At 46.2% G+C, this 23,248-nt stretch overlaps 1 protein-coding gene across 1 annotated transcript in view; it reads left to right on the top strand.

The window, feature by feature from the left end:
- The first annotated feature begins 12,134 nt into the window (after nucleotides 1–12,134).
- LOC144493457 (forkhead box protein O3-like) overlaps nucleotides 12,135–23,248 on the top strand; it is a 117,041-nt gene continuing 105,927 nt past the window's right edge. Inside the window, exon 1 of the mRNA XM_078212394.1 lies at nucleotides 12,135–13,510. Coding sequence (XP_078068520.1) covers nucleotides 12,893–13,510 — 618 coding nt within the window. The 5' untranslated portion in view covers nucleotides 12,135–12,892. The remainder of the gene's footprint in view (nucleotides 13,511–23,248) is intronic.

The raw sequence follows: 23,248 nt of genomic DNA, 5'->3' as shown, positions 1-23,248 counted from the left end.
TGCTTTGGAGAGAGTGCAAAGGAGGTTCACCGGGATGTTGCCTGGTTCCGAGGGTGTTGGTTATGAGGAGAGGTTGAATAAACAGGATTGTTTTCACTGGAAAGACGGAGGCTGAGGGGAGACCTAATAGAGATCTATAAAATTATGAGAGTCATAGTCAGGGCGGATAGTGAGAGGCTTTTTCCCAGGGTGGAAGTGTCAATTACAAGGGGCACAGGTTCAAGGTGAGAGGGGAGAAGTTTAAGGGTGATGCATGGGGGAAGTTTTTCACACAGAGAGTGGTGGGTGCCTGGAATGCACTGCTAGAGGAGGTGGTGGAAGCAGGCACATAGCAATATTTAAGAGGCATCTGGATGGGTACATGAATAGGGAGGGAATACAGGGATATGGACCGAGTAAGGGCAGAAGGTTTTTCTGAGTTTAGTTAGGGCATCATGATCGGCACAGGCTTGGAGGGCCAAAGGCCTGTTCCTGTGCTGTATTTTTCTTTGTTATTTGTTTTCTTGTTAGACACAGTTATCTCACTTTTCCTGTTGAGTTTTTGTTCCTTAAAGGAAGATAAATTTTATAATTATTGCATTAATTCCTTAAATGCCAGCCATTGCCTGCCTACTATACAAATATATGAATTAGGAGCAGGAGTAGGCCATTTAGCCCCTCAAGCCTGTTCTGCCATTCAATAAGATATGGCGGGGGAGGGGACACAGACTGTTAGCAGAATAGGAACACAGCATAATACAGTAAAACAAAATTGGCTGAGTTGTAGGATGATGTGGAGATGCCGGTGTTGGACTGGGGTAAACACAGTAAGAGCTTTAACCTGGTGCTGTTAAAACTCTTACTCAGTTGTAGGAGACAGAGGATGATGACAGAAGGCTGCTTTAGTGACTGGAAGCCAGTGTCCAGTGGCGTACCACAGTGGCGTGCAATGTCCCTTATTATTCATAATTTATATAAATGACATAGATGACTATGTGGGAGGTAGGATTAGTAAGTTTGCGGATGACACAAAGATTGACCGGGTGGTTAACAGTCAGGTTGAATGTATTGGGGTACAGGAAAATATAGACGGGATGGTCAAATGGTCAGATAATTGGAAGATGGAATTTAACCCTGAAAAGTGTCAGGTGACACACTTTGGAAGGAGTAATAACAAAGAACAAAGAAAATTATAGCACAGGAACAGGCACTTCGGCCCTCCAACCCTGCACCGACCATGCTGCCCAACTGAACTAAAACCTCCTACTCTTCTGCAGACCATATCCCTCTATTCCCATCCTATTCATGTATTTGTCCAGATGCCCCTTAAAAGTCATTACCGTATCCGCTTCCACTACCTCCCCTGGCAGCAAGTTGCAGGCATCCACCACCCTCTGTGAAAAAAAACTTGCCACGTACATCTGCCTTAAACCTTGCCCCTCGCACCTTAAACTTATGCCCCCTCGTAATTGACTCTTCCACCTTGGGAAAAAGCTTCTGACTATCCACTCTGTCCATGCCCTTCATAATACTGTAGACTTCTATCAGGTCGCCCCCTCAACCTCCGTCGTTCCAGTGAGAACAAACCAAGTTTCTCCAACCTCTCCTCATAGCCAATGCCCTCCATACCAGGCAACATCCTGGTAAATCTTTTCTGTACCCTCTCCAAAGCCTCCACATCCTTCTGGTAGTGTGGCAACCAGAATTGAACACTATATTCCAAGTGTGGCCTAACTAGGGTTCAATAAAACTGCAACATGACTTGCCAATTTTAAAACTCAATGCCCCGGCCGATGAAGGCAAGCATGCCGTATGCCTTCTTGACTACCTTCTCCACTTACGTTGCCACTTTCAGTGACCTGAGTACCTGTACACCCAGATCCCTCTACCTATCAATACTCTTAAGGGTTCAGCCATTTACTGTATATTCCCCATCTGTATTCGACAGATTTTCCAAAATCTTTCCGGATTAAACTCCATCTGCCATCTCTCCGCCCAAGTCTCCAACGAATCTATATCCTGATGTATCCTCTAAAGTAAACATTTATTCATTTATTAGTCACAAATAGGCTTACATTAACACTGCAATGAAGTTACTGTGAAAATCTCCACACTCCGGTGCCTGTTCGGGTACACTGAGGGAGAATTTTAGTATGGCCAATTCACCTAACCTGCACATCTTTGGACTGTGGGAGGAAACCGGAGCACCCAGAGGAAACCCACGCAGAAAAAGGGAGAATGTGCAAGCTCCGCACAAACAGTGACCCAAGCTGGGAATCAAACCTGGGTCCCTGGCACTGTGAGGCAGCAGTGCTAACGACTGTGCCACCGTGTCGCCCCTGACAGTGCTCACCACTATCTGCAAATCCACCAATCTTTTGTTTCATCTGCAAACTTACTAATCAAACCAATTACATTTTCCTTCAAATCATTTATACATATTACAAACAGCAAGCAACGGTCCCAGCACTGATCTCTGAAGAACGCCACTAGTCACAGCCCTCCATTCAGAAATGCACCCTTCCACTGCTACCCTCTCTCTTCGATGACCAAGCCAGTTCTGTATCCATCTTGCCAGCGACTTCCCATGCAACTTCACCTTCTGTACCAGTCTGCCAGGAAGGATCTTATCAAAGGCCTTACTGAAGTCCATGTAGACAACATAATTTGACAAGGAAGTGTTCAATGAATGGCATGACACTAGGAACTTCTGTGGAACAAAGGGAGCATGGCGTGTTTGTCCACAGATCTCTGAAGACAGAAGGGCATGTTAGTAGAGTGGTGAAAAAGGCATATGGGAAACTTTATCAATCGAGGCATAGATTAAAAAGCAGTGAAGTCATGTTGGAGTTGTATAGAACTTTGGTGAGGACACAGCTAGAGTACTGTGTGCAGTTCTGGTCGCAACATTATCAGAAGGATGTGATTGCACTGGAGGGGGTGCAGAGGAGATTCACCAGGATGCTGCCTGGGATGGAACATTTGAGTAATGAAGAGAAGGAACACAAGTTCAAGGTGAGGGGCAGGAGATTTAGGGGGGGATGTGAGGAAAAACCTTTTTACCCAGAGGGTGGTGACGGCCTGAAATGTACTGCCTGGGAGGGTGGTAGAGGCGGGTTGTCTCACATCCTTTAATAACTGTTGATGATTATTGCAAGTGGTTTACAGAGCTGAAAGATCTCAGATATCACTGCACATCCTTGCATCAAAATGCTATCCTTCCACCCGGAGGCGATGAGGAGTTTATATCAGCTTCTGGCTGAACACCTGCTGCACACTGGAGTGAAAAGCTCAGGCAATGAGAACGGCCACTCACTTCAATATTTGTTTTTAAACCGTGGGATATTTCCAGACAGTCTCAGGTGACAATTTTCATATTTATCAAGCTGCAGCTCACCGCTGTCTGAAGAAGGCCATTGATGTTCTGCTCAGGTGGGCTTCAAAGTCCATTACCTTTTCAACAGAACCTACAAGAAGAGAGTAAGCAGTTTGATTCTATAGACTGTCAGGGTAAAAGCACTGCTGCTGCTGCTGCCATTAGCCAGCCAGCAAGAAGAAATTCCAGTCCTCTCACTGTAAATAACTGCACTCTGCCCGATCATGCTGTCACTAGGTGCCCAAAATAGAATTTGTTCCATTTCCCAGAGCTAACATCCCTCACCTTGATGAGTAGAAATGTTACAAAATCTTTTATTCTGGATCACTGACCACTTTAGAACTGTCCCATTTTCTGCTCTTATTTCTAGTGATTGACAGTAGCAATCTAAAGTGCCATCCACAAAAGAAAATGTCAGTGTTTTGGCCATTTGATCAAAGCCGATCTCTTCTCAAGGGCAAATTGGAGGGTGGTAGAAAGAGAGTTCAACCTGGGCACAGTTGGATGACAAAGATCACAGAGCGGTTGCAGAAGAGCTATAATGTGTGAGGCTGGCACAAGATGAGTGTGACATACCATAACAGCAGGTCTCCTGGAAGGAGTAGCTACGACCAGTAGCAATGGTCAGTGGCACCTGGCCCAAACTATTGGGAATGGAATTAAAATATTTGTTTGGAAGTAAAAAGACTAGCATTACCAATTTTCAACATACTGGCCTGCAAGGTGTCTGATTTATATCATAAACAGAATATCATAAAAGGAACTACAAAAGGTCGTGAATGTAGTCCAATCCATCACGCAAACCAGGCTCCCATCCATTGACACTGTCTATATTTCCCGCTGCCTCGGCAAAGCAGCCAGCATAATTAAGGATCCCATGCACCCCAGACATTCTCTCTTCCACCTTCTTCCATCGGGAAAAAGATACAAAGGTTTGAGGTCACGTACCAACTGACTCAAGAACAGCTTCTTCCCTGCTGCTGTCAGACTTTTGAATGGACTTATCTTGCATTAAGTTGATCTTTCTCTACACTTTAGCTATGACTGTAACACTACATTCTGCATTCTCTTGTTTCCTTCTCTATGAACGGTATGTTTTGTCTGTATAGCGTGCAAGAAACAATACTTTTCACTATGTTAATACATGTGACAATAATAAATCAAATCAAAATGAGGGTTATAGGGCCACTGAGGGGGTAAGGGGTGGGGGCTGGGACAGGGGGTGGGGGGCTGGTGAAATTGACAGAAAGAAGGAGATAGAGAGCATGAAGAAATTTGAAATCAAGGAAAAGAATACTCACTTGGTAGTACAGAACTTGAGTATTGCTGCAAAAAGAAACATGTTGAAACTTTGGACTCATCAGGCCAGATGCAAGATTACCAAGTTTCAAAGGGAACAATAATTTATACCGCATGAATAATGAGGGCTGATTAGTTGGCAAGTCATAGAATCATAGAAGTGCCTAGAATCATAGAATCCTACAGTGCAGAAAGAGGCCATTCGGCCCATCGAGTCTGCACTGACCGCAATCCCACCCAGGCCCTATCCACATATCCCTACATATTTACCCACTAACCCCACTAACCTATGCATCCCGGGACACTAAGGGGCAATTTAGAATGGCCAATCAACCTAACCTGCACATCTTTGGACTGTGGGAGGAAACCGGAGCACCCGGAGGAAACCCACGCAGACACGAGGAGAATGTGCAAACTCCACACAGACAGTGACCCGAGCCAGGAATCGAACCCAGGTCCCTGGAGCTGTGAAGCAGCAGTGCTAACCACTGTGCTACCGTGCCGCCCTAGTTGGCTCTGATTGGTCAAGACGATGCCTTCGCAAGTTCACCAGGGTCTGAAATGTTCACCTATTGGGCGCATGCAGTCAGTGGGCCTGAAAGCAGGTGCAAAATGCCCTTACAATCGGCCCAGAACACGATTTCATACTGGCTGGATCAAGCATGGGGAGGCAGTGTGAAACACATGCTGTGAAAGCTTAGCACTGCCAGGGAGGGCAAGGAGAGGGCGGGCACCGAGAAAAAGGAAGGTGTGGCCTGGCGTTTCTAATGTGCTCCCTCGGGGATGGCCACTGTGGAGCTGCCTCAGAGCTGCCGACCTGTGGAAAATAAATATCAAAGTTAAAACTGTGCAAAGAGTGCCTAGGCAGCACAATCATGCACAAATCTCAGTCCCCCCAGACACATTTGTTAATTTTATTTCAGCTCTGATCTTTCATCCCGCTCTGGGTCGAGGTCGCAGCTTGAATGTAATGCCTGCCTTGTCATTTGGCCCTCCCGCCAACCACAAAGGCAGAAAGGCAACGTCAGATTGCGGTCAATTGTCCCCTTAATGGGCTAAATGACCTGCTTGATTGACAACCCCAACACTTTCAACTCTCGCACCACTGAAATATCATGTGAGTGCTTGATGACATCAGGATGCGTGCTCAATGTCTTCTTGCATGATTTCACACGCTTCCTGCTCAGGCGTGTGCCTACACTTTGCGTGTAAAGTTCTGGCCCAGGAAACAACTGTCTCCTATTCTTTTGTTTATTCAAAAAGGTGCAATATCTGGACATATTCCTTTTGCCTGCAGAGGACTGAACCCTGCATACAAAAATGTAGCTTCTAATGAGCATAAATGAGCTACATAGCAAACCAGACTGATAATCTTAAATTGTCCTTAGTGTAATTGTTTGCACACTAATATTCTTCAGCAAACGCTGCCCAATCATGTAATCATATCTAACATGAGACATTGGCCGGAACTCTACCACCTCGACTGCCACAGAATCGGAGCGGGCAAAGGTCCGACAATGGAAATCTCTGCTGACCTCGGGCAGGAATTTCCGGTCTCGCCCAAGCGAAGCCGTAAAATCCCACCCATTATGTTCTGAATTTGGCAAGCACTGATTTTTGCATACGATCAGTGTTCTGGCTATTGCAAACAGCTGAAGGGACTGTTTAGTGCGATCTGCAAGTCATTGGGATATATGGGCCACATACCTGGCATTTCACCCACACTGAAATTCCAATTCCGATAAACATTATTCATTTGTGAGGCAGACAGAATGGCATTTGGCTTGACAGCAACTTCCTGTGAGTGGGAAACACCACTCGTGTTGCCACTGCATAATAGCAGTGTGAAAAGCCAGTTTCAACTTTTGTTCAAAATGTTGAGATGTTTACCCTTCCAAGGTAATTTGAGGTAAATTGGGCACTTTTCAGAAAGCTCTATTCTGTGTTAGAGGAGCCCAGAATTTCAATTCAAAAGTCAAGGCTGAAGCAGCGGGCGGCACGGTGGCACAGTGGTTAGCACTACTGCATCACAGCGTCAGGGATCTGGGTTCGATTGCCAGCTTGGGTCACTGTCTGTGTGGAGTTTGTACGTTCTCCCCGTGTCTGCTCGGGTTTCCTCCCACAGTCCAAAAGACGTGCTGGTTAGGTTACATGCTAACTTCTCTCTCAGTGTAACCAAACAGGCGCCTGTGTGTGGTGACTAGGGGATTTTCACAGTAACTTCATTGCAGTGTTCACGTAAGCCTACTTATGACACTAATAAATAAACTTTAAACCTTTAAAAGCTGCAACCACTTTCAGCCAGATGTGCTGAGAGGATGATCCATCTTGACTTACTCCCAAGGTGCCCAACATCACAGATGCCAATATGGAGCCAATTTGATTCACTTCACACGATATCAAGGAGCAGCTAAATGTACTGGTTACTGCAAAGGTTATGGGCCCCAACAACATTCCAAAAACAATGTTTGTGGTTGTTGGAGATCAATCATTTCAATGCCAAGACATCAGTGCAGAAGTTCCTCAGGGTAGTAACCTAGGTCCAACCATCTTCAGCTGTTTCATCAATGACCTTCCCTCCATCATAAGGTCAGAAGTGCGGATGTTCGCTGATAATTGCACAATGTTCAGCACCATTCGCGACTCCTCAGATACTGAAATAGTCTGTGTCCATATGGAGCAAGACCTGGACAACATTCAGGCTCAGGCTGATACGTAGCAACTAGCATACATGCCACACAAGTACCAGGCAAAAATCATCTCCAACAAGTCAGAATCTAACCACTTTGCCTTGACATTCAATGCATTACCATCACAAAATCCCCCACTATCAACATCCTGGGGGTTACCTTGACCAGAACCTGAACTGAACTAGCCTGATAAATACTGTGGCTACAAAAACAGGTCAGAGGCTGGGAATTCTGCAGAAATTGACTCACCACCTGACTTAGCCCCAAAGCCTGTCCAATATCTACAAGGCACAGTTAGGAGTGTGATGGAATACTCTCGCCTTGCCTGAACCTCCATCAATACTCAAGAAACTCAACACCATCCAGGACAAAGCAGCCCATTTAAGTGGCATCCCATCCACCACTGATGAACAGTGGCAGCTGGGTGTATCATCTACAAGGTGCACTGCAGCAACTCAACAAGACTCCTTTGACAGCACCTTCCAAAGCAGCGGCCTCTACCACCTAAAAGGACAAGGGCAGCAGATGTATTGGAACAGCATCACCTGCAAATTCCCCTCCAAGTCACACACCATCCTAGTTTGGAACTATATTGCCGTTCCTTCACTGTCACTGAGCCAAAATCCTGCAACTCTTTCTGTAAAAGCACTGTGGGTGTACCTGAACCACATGGACTGCACTGGTTCAGGAAGTTGGCTCACCACTACCTTTTCAAAGCCCATTGGGGATGGAAAATAAATGTTGGTCTAGCCAGCAATGTCCTCATCTCAGGAACAAATACATTTTTAAAAAGTACTGTCCATATGTGGGTCCATCTTAGGGTGTTGGTTGTTAGAGTCTGACAGAGCTTTGAGTTCACCTAAAATGTTTCAACGACCCCCTACTCAGGGTGATCTCAGACAGTGTCATGTACTGTGTATAGAAAGGAAGGCCAACCGGGCCTGCAGTTTCAGCCATAGCCCACAGAGTGCTAAGTACAGCACTTGACACAAATAAAGTTTAAAATTTATTAGTGTCACAAGTCGGCTTGTGCAATGAAGTTATTGTGAAAATCCCCTATCGCCACAGTCCAGCACCTGTTCTGTTACACTGAGGGAGAAATTTAGCATGGCCAATGCACCTAACCAGCACGTCTTTCGGACTGTGAGAGGAAACCAGGGCACCCGGAGGAAACCCACGCAGACACGGGGAGAATGTGCAGACTCCGCACAGACAGTGACCCAAACCGGGAATTGAACCTGGGTCCCTGGCACCGTGAGGCAGCAGTGCTAACCACTGTACCACCGTGCCGCCCCCAAATAGAACTATTGAATACCCACAGTGCAGAAGGAGGCCATTCGGCCCATCGCGTCTGCTCCGACTCTCCAACAGAGCAGTCACTCAAGGCTGGAATCAAACCTGGCACTGTGAGGCAGCAGTGCCAACCACTGTGCCACCGTGAACATTTTAAAAAACACATCAATAATTCTTTCACAGTAAAGAAAATATCCCTAACTCCCCTGTAACCATCAATCCTTGGCAACCATGTGTCAGTACATTTAGCTTTGCTAATCTCAATAAATAACGATAGATACACGAATAAATATATCATGAAATATTTACAAGTGGAAGTTAAATTGAAAAAGACACCTCTGTGCCCTCAGTAAGTCCTATGTTAATTGCAATGAAGTTGAGCAGGAAAATTGTGGCTGTGATGATAGCCCATCTGGAAACTTGCCAATCTGCTACATTGTCAGCTGACGGCGGGTTTCACCAGTGACAAATCTCCCCAGACTCCTGACCACACGTGGATCCTGTGCACGCCGCCAGCATTTTAAATTTTAATTAGAATCGCGTGGGAATCAGCGAAAAAGAAAGCAGAAGTGCCCTTCGTTTCTTGTCCGCCTGTCGGGAACAGCGCACGGCAGTTAAAATTCCGCCTTACCACTCCAAATGAGAATGCCTTTAGGTTAACATCACATGGCAACGATGCCCAGATGTCCACAGGCAGTTTATAATGGGCGTGATGCACAGCAAATGCATGTGAGACTTGAATTTGGGAAGTTTTAACAGCCGTTGGTGGAATTCTCCTGCGGTGGAGGAAGGCTTGTGGCATTTAGCATTCTTTGTTGCAGCTTTAGAATTCGTCAATTACAGATGGCACAAGCACTCATGATGTGGAATTGCAACAATGTGGATGCTTCGCACTCCTGATATATCCTTACCAACACGCCATTCTTACGTCGCACCGTCTTGCAAGAAATAGTTTGAGAGGAATTCCCAATAGAAAATCCAGTGTCCTGAAATGAGGGGGTGGAGTGGGGAGGAAATGCAGAAGGCATTAGCACTGGCAAAAAACCCCTCCTAGAATTATGGAGAAGTAAGCTTCTAACTGGACCAGCTAGAATTGAAACAAAAACGGAAAATGCTGGAAAAAGTTAGCAGGATGACCCTTCGTTTGAGCTCTGACGACAGGTCATCCTGATTCAAAACGTTGATTCCACTCTCTCCAGATGTTGTCACACCTGCTGAGCTTTTCCAGAATTTTCTGTTTTTGTTTCAGATTCCAGCTCCGCAGTATTTTGCCTTTATCTGTTAGCATTGAATCGAGGCACTTCAAATTCTCTTGTCTTTCCTCTATCACCTATCAACCCTGGACGAGCATTGAATTGAGTAAATTAGATAGAAAAAAAAAGTAACGTGGAACATATAACAGTTTGCGTGGTGATTTGGGGAAAATGCAAGAAAATGGTTATTCATTTTATTATTCCTATCAGCTATTCCAACATTTTGATATTTTCATTTATTCCCTCCGGATGGAATTGGCTGCTTGATGTATGGACCATACGTTGTCTTAGTCCTATAAGTGGGTATTAACTATTGTCAAGCACAATAGAAGCGGATTTTCCACCAGAAATTATAGTGGAAAATGGGACAAGTACTAAAGAGTGGGGGTGGGGGGAATCTGGCTTAATAATTCTCTGACCCACTTACTGCTTATGCACACTCAATAAGTGCAACAAAATTGAGTACAGCCCAGCAGAAAATCTAGGCGTACCAGTCTCTGGCAAAGTGCTTGATAGCATGACCTTGATTGGAAACAAACCAGGCATGAAATTTGAAGTGTAAGTCTACACCCCGCCACTCAATATGTAGTAACATATTAGGACTCAAGTAAGCTGCAGCGCCAGTGAAAACTTTTTTTTATTTTTAAGTAAATCATTTTTAAAATCACGTTATGATCCATTTACATTTATCAGCGAGTTCCCCTGTGGTTATCTAAAATTCAGACCCATTGCAAACCAAATGTTGATGTAAAAAGCACAATTTATGCATGGTGCATTTTATTTCGGAGTTGAATTCGATGCAAGAAAAAAACGTTAGAAAATAGGTAGCCATTTTATCAATTCCCTTCCCAAGCATAATGCAATCCGAGATGATCCTGTCTGTGTTTAAGGTATCCTGTTAGTTTTACAAAGAACGGCGTTTTGAAGTCTTTGTTATAGCCATTGCAGTTTGGCATTAACATCGCCTTGATTCGAATTAACTTTGTTCCTCCTTTGTTTGCATAGGCAGGATTCTCGAGAGACATCGCAATGTAGGTCAAATTACATAGCAACGCATGTGCAGTGCACAATCCATTCAAATGTTATCTTGCGTTTCTTTTTACGGTCAACCTAATGGATCGTAATGCATTGTAGCTTTAACTGCAAACAGTGGCTCGGCTTAGGTTAAATTCCCCCCCCCCCCCGCCCCTTCTTAAAAGTTAAGATAACATGTTGGTGATTAAAATGTTCAAGCAGAAATACAAACGAAACACATGGCGCACATAATGTTCTTCGTTTGGATTAAAACAGATGGTTGGGTATGTGGGTTGCTGTGCACACCAGGAGGGGACATGGAGCTCGAGTAATCTTGTGGGGAGAGGCTGGATCAAGCCTTCCCCTGCCGCACCACGATTTCAAATAAATAAGATTCACCTTCCTTCACATTTCTGTCAATTTATAAATGGTGGCCAAAAGAAAAATCCCATTTTGCCTTCTACATTTGTCCCCAAACGGTGTGGTTTCAGCATTTCTGTTGCGAAGAGGGATTTTATTCAGGGCATAACGTCAACCCTTTCTCAGAGAAAGAGGAAAAGCAGGGGCTGACAACACTGCACACGTGCTGCGATGACACACTGAAAATAATGCAGCATGGCTGCAGCATGCCTGGACTGACAAAACACCAGGAGAAACAGTCAGCAGAAAGGACAACTCAGAATTGTCCTTGCATGTGGCTGAATGCCACATAAACATAAGCATGAAAAAAAATTACATGGGAGAAGCACAAGTAAATGCAAGCCATAAACACCCCCCTTCCCTCCCTCCCTCCCTCTCCCTTTCCACGTGCACAATCTGGCTGGGCTGGGATTTAATTATTAAATTCACTTGTTTTTGTTATTATTGTGCGTCCCCGCCACACAATGTGCAAGTTGTTGCCAACAGTCTCGCCAATCGGCGCCAGGCTCTGGTTTGAGTGACAGTGGGCGGGGACCAATCGGGATTGCAGTGTGAGGGGGGGCGGGTCTTTGCGCCAGCCTGCCACGCCCCCTTTTGTCAAAAGAATGACGCAATGTGCTTCCTCTCCTCAACCGAACCTGCTGCTGCTGGAGCCTCCGTGACGCAGGTGACCCATTGTCCCCGCCCCCCTCCGCCCCATGCTCTGACCAATCGAGTGAGAGTCCGCTCGGCTCGCCCGCCCGCCCCGTGGAGAATGCGCCAACGCGAGCGCGGATTGAGCTAATGAGCGTTGGTAAGAGGGCGGACAGTAGAGTTGGGTTACGCTCCCCCCCCCCCCGCCAATCTCTCTGGCGTCTCTAACTTTGTTTCTGTTAGGGGGGAAAAGAGGGAGGGAAGATTATGAGTGCGCGCGCGCGCCTCTCGCCTTGTCAAGAGTGGGGCAGCCGAGCCGAGACAAGCCAAGCCTAGCCAAGCCGGGGAGGAGGGAGCGTCGTCGAGTCGACAACCGATTCGGATGCTGGCCGCCGAGTAACCGCCGGCCGTTCTAGAACCCGGAGTGAGGGCGCGCGGCCAACGGCCGGCGCTCGCGCGAGCGGAGGGTTGCGGGGAGGGGGGAAAGCCTGTCTGAAGCCTGGTGTTGTCGGACTTGTTCCTGTGTGAACCCTGCAGCCAGCCAGGCGTGCATCATTTAACCCCCCCAACTTCAGTCTCACCCCCCCCCCCCCTTTAGTAATCAGGGGAGAGAGGGAGAGGGGGGTTGGTTTTAAAAAGGGGGGCGGTGACACCGATCCCCTTCCCCCCCCGTCAAGCCAAGGGGTTGGGAATGGCGATGAAACGGCAGGCAGACCCCTGAGGGTGTTGAATAAAGAGTAGCGGACATTTACCCCCCCCCCCCCCCCGGGCACAGTGAAGAGGCCGGAGTTTGTAAAGGTCACCCCCCCCCCCCCCAATGGCTCCGAGACACCAGCACCCGCTGCAGCTTTAGTTACCCCCCCCCCCCCAGCCTGCATCCCGACCCCAGCGCCACCCCGAGTCCCACTTCCCCAGACACCCCCACACCCCACGGCATGACCGAAGGGGCAGCCCCCGCCGCGGGGGCCGTGGCGGCCGCCCCGCTGGACATCGACATCGACCCGGACTTCGAGCCGCAGAGCCGGCCCCGCTCCTGCACTTGGCCCTTGCCCCGGCCCGACTTCCCCGCTTCTTCATCCCCCGGCAAGAAGGAGACTTCCCAGATGATCCCCGAGGAGGAGGAGGAAGAGGGGGGCGAAGAGGAAGGGGACGACGAGGAGGCCGGCCCGCCGCTTGCTTCGGCCGGCGGCGGGGGAGAGCCGGAGCCGCCGGCAGCCGGAGCAGGAGGAGACGGCTTGAAGAAGGAGAAGCAGCAGCCGCCGGCGCCGCCGCTACCGGCCGGGGTGAGCGGCCCCCGCGGCTCTCGCTCGCCCTCCGCGGCCCACTCTCCCGGCGGCGGCCTCGGCACAGGAGGAGCCGCGGGGCCCCAGCAGCGGAAAGCCTCGTCCCGCAGGAATGCCTGGGGCAACATGTCGTACGCGGATCTGATCACGAAAGCCATCGAGAGCTCCCCGGACAAGAGGCTGACACTGTCCCAGATCTACGACTGGATGGTCCGCTCCGTGCCCTACTTCAAGGATAAGGGAGACAGCAACAGCTCGGCCGGCTGGAAGGTACAATCAATCATTAATCATTTTTATAGCCATCCACTCCCCCACTTTGACCATTTTAATGCTTCATTTTATCTCTCTCTCTGTGTGTGGTATCACAATCTGGTTAACTCAACACGGATCCTGTAAGTAAACTGAAACACAAATCCACCCATGTCGTCTAGAAGTGGTTTTCAACTCAGGATCCAACTTGTTCCTCGAACAACCGCGATTTAAACTTGTTCCCGGGAGATGGATCTGTGTGCACTGCTTTTGTATTCACTCCATCAACTTGCTTTCGATGGCTGTGCTCAGTATTTGTAAGTCTGCACTGGCTGCTACACAGAACAACTGAAATAAATATCTTGCGTTTAACACAACTTCCGTCACCACCAGCGTCTCCCAGCGCTGTCACAGCAAGTAGAGAAGGACTTTTTAAATGTTAGGGGAAACAGGGGCAGCCAAATCGAGCACAGCAAGGTCCCACAGCCATGTGATGGCCGGGTGTTTAGTTGAGGGATAAATGCTGAGGAGCATTCCTCCGCTCTCAGAAATGGTGTCGTGGGTTGCAATCTTTTATGTCCCCCTGCGAAATCAGATTATTTCTGTTTAATGCTTCACCCTTAAAGGCAGCGCCCACAACAGTGCAGCAGTTCCTAGGTACTATACTTGAATCACAGCCTGGATTGTGTGCTCAACTTCTTGGAGTGGTACTTGAACCCAGAACCTCTGACTTGGCGGTGGAATTTACATCGCTCCCTTATTGCTGCATTGTAAGCATTTATTCATTTGCAGCAGCATATGGACAGTACTGTCAAGGGCAGCATTACTTGTCCATCTCCATTTGTCCTTGTGAAGGTGGTGGTGAGCTGCTGCGTCTATAACTGTGGCTTGCCAGGTCATTTTCAAGGGCAGTTAAGAGTCAACCACATTGCTGTGGGTCTGAATGACATAGACCAGGTAAAAGAGCAGATTTCCTTTCCTAAAGATATTAATGAACCAGCTGTGATTTTACAATTTATTAAATTCTAGATTAGGATTTGAACTCGTGCCAATGGATCATTTCAACCTGACCTTTAAATTGCTAATCCAGCAACATAACCACTATACTTGCACAATATAGGATGGTGTAAGCAGTGGTCTTGAAGAACCAGACAGTATCCCTTGAGTGTTCTAACATCCTGCTAACTGATCATAAGTGTAACCAAGGTTGGAGGTGGATACCTATGTCTTGTACTGAAAATATACCCAGAACTTCACTCCTGTCATGGCAAGTCATATCTTTACTATGGAAATTGAACATTTGCTTGGAAGCAGGAAATACTTATTTATCTGTGTGGAGTTTGCACATTCTCCTCGTGTCTGCGTGGGTTTCCTCCGGGTGCTCCGGTTTCCTCCCACAGTCCAAAAATGTGCGGGTTAGGTTGATTGGCCAGGTTAAAAATTGCCCCTTAGAGTCCTGGGATGCGTAGGTTAGAGGGATTAGCAGGTAAATATATGGGGGTAGGGCCTGGGTGGGATTGTGGTCGGTGCAGACTCGATGGGCCGAATGGCCTCCTTCTGCACTGTAGGGATTCTATGATCTATAGCCCCTCTTTGTCAATCTGATATCTGTGTACCTTTGTCTCTGCTGGTACGTCACTAATCTGCAGTTATATCTTGTGTTTACAGAAGCAGTGTGTATTGAAAAATGTATTTTATAAATGTTTCTGTAGTGGTACCATAATTCCTAAGGGTAATTATTAGGTTTTTAAATGAGGAATCAGTACTGTTGTATTCATAGCTTGAGTCTTCCTTAGGATACATAGATCAGAGATTATCAGAGGGAAAAGTTTGAGGCAAAAGAGGGGGAAACAAAGAGATGTTCTCCACACCAATAAATGGAGGTTGTGAGGAGTAAGTGTGGTTGCTGAGTTAATTGGGTATCTTGTGAGGACCTCAGAACTGTGAGTGAGACAAATAATTAAAGTCAGATAGCTGATTCCCTGTTATATTTATGATTTGAAATGCAGCCATCAACATTTCTTGGATATGCTGTTGCATGTTTCAGTGAAGGTATTGAAATGTGTCTTCAGGAAAATTGTCTGTGAAGACCACAGTTGTCAACTGTTACTTCAATTGTCTGGCTCAAGTATTGTTTCCGAATATGGCAAACTTTTTTTTAAGTTACATATATTCTTTGACATTTGAAGTGGGATTAGTGGAGTTTATATTCTGTTTAAAGATTGGGCAGTGAGAAGTACCACGTGTAGCTGTGTTTATGCTGACGTCTTTAGATTGTTCTGATGTGTGGATGTGCTTGAGATTTTCAACATTGCGTTTCATTTTTCTTGGCGCATGACTTTTTTATAAATAAGACTTCAAAATATTTTTCTGCTTTGCTAGACTTGATAAAATTACCTGCTGAACAAAGGACTAGTATTAACTAAGGAATTATTATTAAAGTGGTAGTGAATATTTCAAATTTCGCTGTCTTTAATGAACAATCTGTAGCAACAGTGGGACTTAAGTAATTTGTATTCTGTGCAGTTTCTCTAAATGAGCAACTTGCTTTTGAATCTACAGCCCTATAAACCACCTGATCGCCTACAATTCTTTACAGGTAACCGTGCAGCTTGTCTTTTTCCTGGAAAAAAAAGGTTGTAATGACTGCCTTTCGTCCTTGACGTGTCTGCAACGTTTGACATGGCCACCCACATCATCCTCCTCGCAATACTTCAACTGCTGTCCATGTTGTCCAGCTGGATAGAACTGCTCTCACCTATTTCCATTTTTATCTATCTCATTGGAGCCAGGGAACCAATGGTTTCCCTTCCGACTGCACCATTACCCAAGCATTTATCCATGGCCCTCTCTTTTTTCTCATCCACATTCTGCCCTTCAGTAACATCATCTGAAAGCACAGCATGAGTGTTCACCTGTATGCTGATGACACCCAGCTCTATGTCTCCACCACCTTTCTTGACTTCACTGCTGATATATAACCAGTCTACTTACCTGATATTGAGTACTGGATGGGAAAATTTTTCTCAATTGAATATTGGAAAACTGAAGTAATTGTTTAACTTTCCTAGCTACTGATTTTATTTGTCACCCTGGCAACAATCTGAGATTAAACCAGATTGTTTATAACCTTAGTGTTACATTTGACCCCAAAAAGAGCTTCTGACCCCATATTTGTGCTTTCACCTAGGCCTGTCTGTTTCCACTGCATCTACCTCAACTCTTCTGCTCAGACCCCCATTCCTGTCTGTTACCTCTGGACTTGGTTGTTCCACTTCTCATCAAACTGGACTCCCATATTTTACCCTGGAGAAACTTGAGATCATCTAGAACTCTGCTGCTTGTGTCTTAACTCTCACCTAACACCTCTGTGTTCAGTGACCTGTATTGGCTCCCACAACCAGAAAGAATGCTTTCTATGATGCACCTGTAAAATTTGGAGAGGGTTGTATTGGACATGCCAAATTTCCTTAGCCTCCTGAGAAAGTAGAGGCTTTCCTAACTGCTCCATGCGTCAGCATGGAGGGACCAGGACAGGTTGTTGGTGATCTGGACACCGAGAAACCTGAAGCTCAGTCCATCACGCAAACCAGCCTCCCATTCACTAACTCTGTCTATACTTCCCACTGCCTCGGAAAAGCAGCCAACATAATCAAGGACTCCATGCATCCCAGACATACTCTCTTCCACCTTCTTCCGTGGGGAAAAAAGATACAAAAGTCTGAGGACACGTAACAACTGACTCAAGAACAACTTTTTCCCTGCTGCCATCAGGTTTCCACTTCATCCCCATTGATGGAGACAGGGGCATATCCTCCACCGCGCTTCCTGAAGTCGATGACTATCTCCTTCATTTTTCTGACATTGAGGGAGAGATTATTGTTGTTGCACCAGTTCACCAGATTCTCTATCTCTTTCCTGTACTCCATCTCATCATTGTTTGAGATCCGACCCACAATGTGGTGTCATCAGTAAACTTGAAAATCGAGTTGGAGGGGAATTTGGCCATACAGTCAGAGGTGTATAAGGAGTATAGTAAGTGGCTGATGAGACAGCCTTGTGGGGCACCGGTGTTGGGGATGATCATGGAGGTGGTGCTTTTGCCTATCCTTACTGATTGCGGTGTCACACATTGAATTGCCTTGGGATATTTTATTACATTTAAACATAAAAATACAAGTTCAACTTTTTGTACTGTTTTGTCAGCCGCAATAATTTTGATTTGCATGATTGGAATGCTGCTTTCTGGCACGTGGTTTTCATGTTCATAGAATCTCTACAGTGCAAAAGGAGGCCATTCGACCCATCAAGTCTGCACTGACTCTCCAATAGAGCAACCTACCCAGGTCCATCCCCACCCCATTTCCATAACCCCATGCATTTACCCTGCTCATCCCCCTTAACCGTTGTCCTTTAATTAGAATGGTCAATCCACCTAACCTGCATGCCTTTGGACTGTGGGAGGAAACCGGAGCACCCGGAGGAAAACCACACAGACACGGGGAGAAAGTGCAAGCTCCACAGGATTAGTCACTAAAGGTTGGAATCAAACCCGGTGTCTGATGCTGCAAGGCAGCATGCAGGCAAGCTGCCCACCACTGTGCTGAGGATGGTATAGGTTTTTTTTTGAACTGAGAAAGCAGACTAACTTTGGTTCTACCAAAGCTGATGAGCAATGAGATTTATCAAGCTATTTGGGAAGATTGGGTGTGTTATCTTGAACCACAACCACTCGTATTGAATAAAGGACAAAGAAAAGTACAGCACAGGAAGGAGCCTTTCCAAGCCTGTGCCGATCATGATGCCCAAACTAAGCTTAAAAAAAAACCTTCAATATGGTACGGTTATCATGGGGGGGAAAAAAATCAGAGGCATAAGGAAATCAATATTGTGCTTGAGGGGTGATCAAACACTTGGTCAGAAACATGTTCTATGGAAGATATAAAAGCAGGTAAAGAAGGCTTAATTTAGAAATTAAGCAGCTGAAAGCCAACAGGTATGGCTGGTGTGGCCAAACGGGCCACCTAAAATGGCGATTTGCAAAGCACTCTGGGACAATTGGGCAAGAACTAAAACGACAGGCTGCAGTTTAAAGACAGAGACAAACAGGCTGCTACCCAGACGAGTGAATAAACAGGGTATGTTTCATCTCCAGGATGAAAGAGACCTTCTGGTCACCCTGGGTTGTGTACCAGACATAAGGGCGTCGTGGCCCCTTGTTTGGGGGGAGGAAGGTGTGAACTCTATGTGCCTCCAGCACCTACAAGCATGGCCGTTGGGTACACAGTAAGAAGTCTAACAACACCAGGTTAAAGTCCAACCTGTCGATATGCGCGATCTTCTTGCAGATCCTCTCCACTTGGAGCCGGCAGTTTGCGGTGTCGATGGTAGTCATGATGTGGAGATGCCGGCGTTGGACTGGGGTAAACACAGTAAGAAGTCTAACAACACCAGGTTAAAGTCCAACAAGGCGTTGGGTACACACCCAGAGATCGGTGTGGCAGCACCTGATTGGACTCTTATCGATCAGGGTGATCAAGTCCTGATCGATTGATTGGCAATGACCAAAAAGGCACGTGAAACCCAACGAGGTATAAAGGGTGCTGCGCAACCAGGAATCTCTCTCTCTGACCCCACGAATGAGCTACAACAACTGTGAACATTACCAGCGACAGCTAGCACGAGGAGAGTCACCACACCCGGGAAGGAAGACCAGAGCCAGAGTGCCAGACCAGACCAACGGACCAGACTACGCAGAGAACGACCGAGACCAACGCACAGATAAAGGCCAATATCTGCTTGGGTACTTGCCAGTCACGCAAAGTTAAGTCAAGGTCTTGTATTGGACTTGAATTCTAGTATTCTCTTGTAAAATAACTTATTGTTGGTTGTGTGGGTTTAAATAAATATTGGTTGTACTAATAAGATGTCTACTCGTGGTTATTTGTCCACCGTAGAAGGGTTAGAACAGACTGTGCGGCAGATAAGAGTCAACACTGGAAATGGACCCAAGGCCAATCAAAGGAATTGTCTAATCGGGTAATGCTGAGGCTTTAGAGGTGGGGAAGGGATGTAAGATCAAGTATGATTTTAAAAAAAATATTTGTGTGATTGGAAGCAGGTGAGCAAATCTCAATGCACATCAGACTTAGGCAGAATAGTGGGGATGACGTAAACCATATGGGAAGTGGAGGATTGAGTAAGAAGTCTTCCACTTGTAACGCAACACAAAATGTAAGTGACCTCAAAAGGCAGATTTTCATGGTGGAAGTGACTAGGGTCAGACAGTGTGAGGAAAAACTTGGTGATTGAGGAGTGAGTGAGCGCGACGCAGACTGGGAAATTGAGATGAAGTGAGAAATATAGAAAGATGGCAGTTAGGCAAGAACGACAGAGTCTAAGGAGAAGAAACCCTCCATAATGGGTGTCGTGCCTGGCCCCTTTTAAGGGGCAATTGGCCAATAGGGTCACATGGTGGGGGGTTCACCCGAGCAAGCACAATCCTTTGCCTCAGATCAATCCTGGACACTAGCAGATACTAAGCTGCAAGACTGTATAAGATGGTATGTTGTAAATAAATGTTGGTTTCATACCCAGCTGGTGAGCCAAAGTTATTACATTGGTGACGAGGATAAAATGGAAGACGTGTGGTCCCAAGACTGAGTACCATTTGAGGTTGAAGTTGGGTTACAAAACAGAATTATGCTGCAGCAAAAAATGCCTCCAATTGGTCGATTAAATCCCTTTCATGCCTGTGTTGAGGATTGGACACAGTATGTAAAATGTCTAGGTTATTTTATGGCCAGTGGAATAGAGGAGGAGGGGAGGAGGAGGCAGCCCTGTTGAGCGCGTGTGGACCCAGGCCTACAGTCTAACTTGAAGCCCTATGTACCCGAATGCACCTGATTCATGTTCATTGACGATGATGGTGGATTTGGTGAAGGCCTACTATTGACAGTGAATCAGGCTGCCATGCTAGACATGTACCCCATTCCAAAGATAGAAAATTTATATGCCAAAGCTGACTGGAGACCAATCTTGTACAAAGTTAGACATGAGCCATGCTTTTCAGCAGCTTGAGCTTGACATTGCTTCCTAAAGTTGTTACAATAAACACACAGTATATGCATCTGCCTCTCGGCATATCATCAACTTGTTCCATATTTCAGATATTGATGGAAAGTTTGTTGCAAGGATTGCCATGTGTAACAGTATACCTGGTCCCTAACTAACTTGGAAGAGGTGCTATGAGGATTTTGAGACTGGTGTTCAGCTCAAGGAGGATAAATGTACTTTTCAGGCCAATGAAGTGGCTTACCTGAGTTGCTGCCTCATGGGTTGCACCCGATGGAGGACAAAGTTAGAGCAATAAAGGAGGCATCGGCCCCCAAGTACACATCTGAGCTTAAATCCTTCTTGGATATGGTGAATTATTATGAACATTTTCTGCTGAATTTGTAGACATTGTTGGTCCTGTTACATAGAACATAGAAAGCCACAGCACAAACAGGCCCTTCGGCCCACAAGTTGCGCCAATCACATCCCCACCTCTAGGCCTATCTATAGCCCTCAATCCCATTAAATCCCATGTACTCATCCAGAAGTCTCTTAAAAGACCCCAACGAGTTTGCCTCCACCACCACCGACGTCAGCCGATTCCACTCACCCACCACCCTCTGAGTGAAAAACTTACCCCTGACATCCCCCCTGTACCTACCCCCCAGCACCTTAAACCTGTGTCCTCTCGTAGCAACCATTTCAGCCCTTGGAAATAGCCTCTGAGAGTCCACCCTATCCAGACCCCTCAACATCTTGTAAACCTCTATCAGGTCACCTCTCATCCTTCGTCTCTCCAGGGAGAAGAGACCAAGCTCCCTCAACCTATCCTCATAAGGCATGCCCCCCAATCCAGGCAACATCCTTGTAAATCTCCTCTGCACCCTTTCAATGGCTTCAACATCTTTCCTGTAATGAGGTGACCAGACCATGTGTGACTAAAGAAGCGTTGGTTTTAGAGGATGCATTAGAGTGAAGCTTTTAACAAAGTAAAACAGTTACTACATTCGTCTTGGTTATTTGTGCACTCAACCCAACCAGGAAATTGATGTTAACTTGTGATGCCACTCCTTTGTCATTGGTGCAGTTTTGTCTCATATAATGGAAAGACAATATGAAAGACACCTGGGGTTATCTCTCCAGAACCCCCTCAGAGGCTGGGAAAGGCTGTTCTCAGATTGAAAAAGAAGGGTTTGCTGTCATATATGGTGTAAAGAAGTTCCACCAGTATGTGTTTGGAAAACATTTTCCCATTGTAACGGACCACAATCCACTTTCGGGTCTTTTTAAGGAAGACAAAGCTATTCCGCCAATTGCATCAGCAAGGATTCAGCATTGATCATTAATCTTATCAGCATGTGTATACATTCCAACACCAGCCTGGAACACATATATCAAATGCAGATGCATTGAGTAGTCTACCATTGCGCCCCCCCCCCCCAAAAGTACTGCAGGAAATTGTGATGGTGCTACATTTCTTGGATATCTTGCCAGTTTCAGTGCAGCAAAATACACATTGGACTAACAGTGACCTGCTATTGTCCAGAGTAAAGCACAGACTATTAACAGGATGGACCAACGAGCCAGTATCTGAAAAGATGAAACCATATTGTATTCAGAAAGGCAAATTGAGTTGCGAGGACAGCATCATACTTTGGGGAGTAATGGTACTCATTCCTGTACCAGGAAGGGAATTGCTCTTGGCTGAATTACATAGCGGCCATCTGGCTGTGTCAAAAATGAAGACGCTCATCAGAAGCTACGTTTGGTAGCCTGGCATAGATGCTGACATTGATAAACTAGTGAAACATTACGATCACTGTCAATTGCAGCAGAGGTTGCCTGCTACAGCCCCTTTGCACCCTTGGCAGTGGCCTATTCACGTGTCCACATTGACTGTGTGGGACCATTTTTGGGGACAACATTTTTGCTCCCGATAGATGCCCATTCAATGTGGATGGAACTGTTTGAAATGATGTCTATGACAACACGTGCCACAGTTGAGAAATTGGGTTCGTGTTTTGCATCCCCCTGCTGCCATCAGACTTTTGAATGGGCCTACTCAATGCAAGAGGCCTGATGGGCAAGGCAGATGAACTCAGAGCATGGATGGGTACATGGGACTGGGATATTATAGCTATTACTGAAATATAGTTAAGGGAGGGGCAGGATTGGCAGTTCAATGTTCCAGGATACAGATGCTATAGGAAAGATAGAACAGGAGGTAAGAGAGGAGGGGAAGTTGCGTTTTTGATTTAGGGAGAACATCACAGCAGTATTGAGGGGGGATATATCCGAGGGTTCACCCACTGAGTCTATATAGGTAGAACTGAGAAAAGGAAGGGAGTGATCATTTTGATAGGATTGCACTATAGGCCACCAAATAGTCAGCAGAAAATGGAGGAACAAATTTGGAAGGAGATTACAGATAGCTGCAAGAAAATAGCGTGGTAATGATAAGGGACTTTTTTCACATGTTGGACTGGGACAGCCATTGCATTAGGGGCTTGGATGGAGAGAAATTTGTTGAGTGTACTCGGGAGGAATTTCTCATTCAATATTTGGAAGGCCTGAGAGGGGCAAAACTTGGCCACCTCTTGGGAAATAAAGAAGGACAGGTGACAGAAGTGTTAGTGAGAAATCACTTTGGGACCAGTGATCATAATTCCATTGGTTTTAACATAGCTATGGAGAATGATAGGT

The sequence above is a fragment of the Mustelus asterias genome, chromosome 5 (assembly GCF_964213995.1).
Source record: "Mustelus asterias chromosome 5, sMusAst1.hap1.1, whole genome shotgun sequence".
NCBI classification, from domain to species: Eukaryota; Metazoa; Chordata; class Chondrichthyes; order Carcharhiniformes; family Triakidae; genus Mustelus; species Mustelus asterias.
The sequence above is the reverse complement of the archived record's forward strand: the minus strand, read 5'-3'. Positions and strand labels throughout refer to the sequence as shown.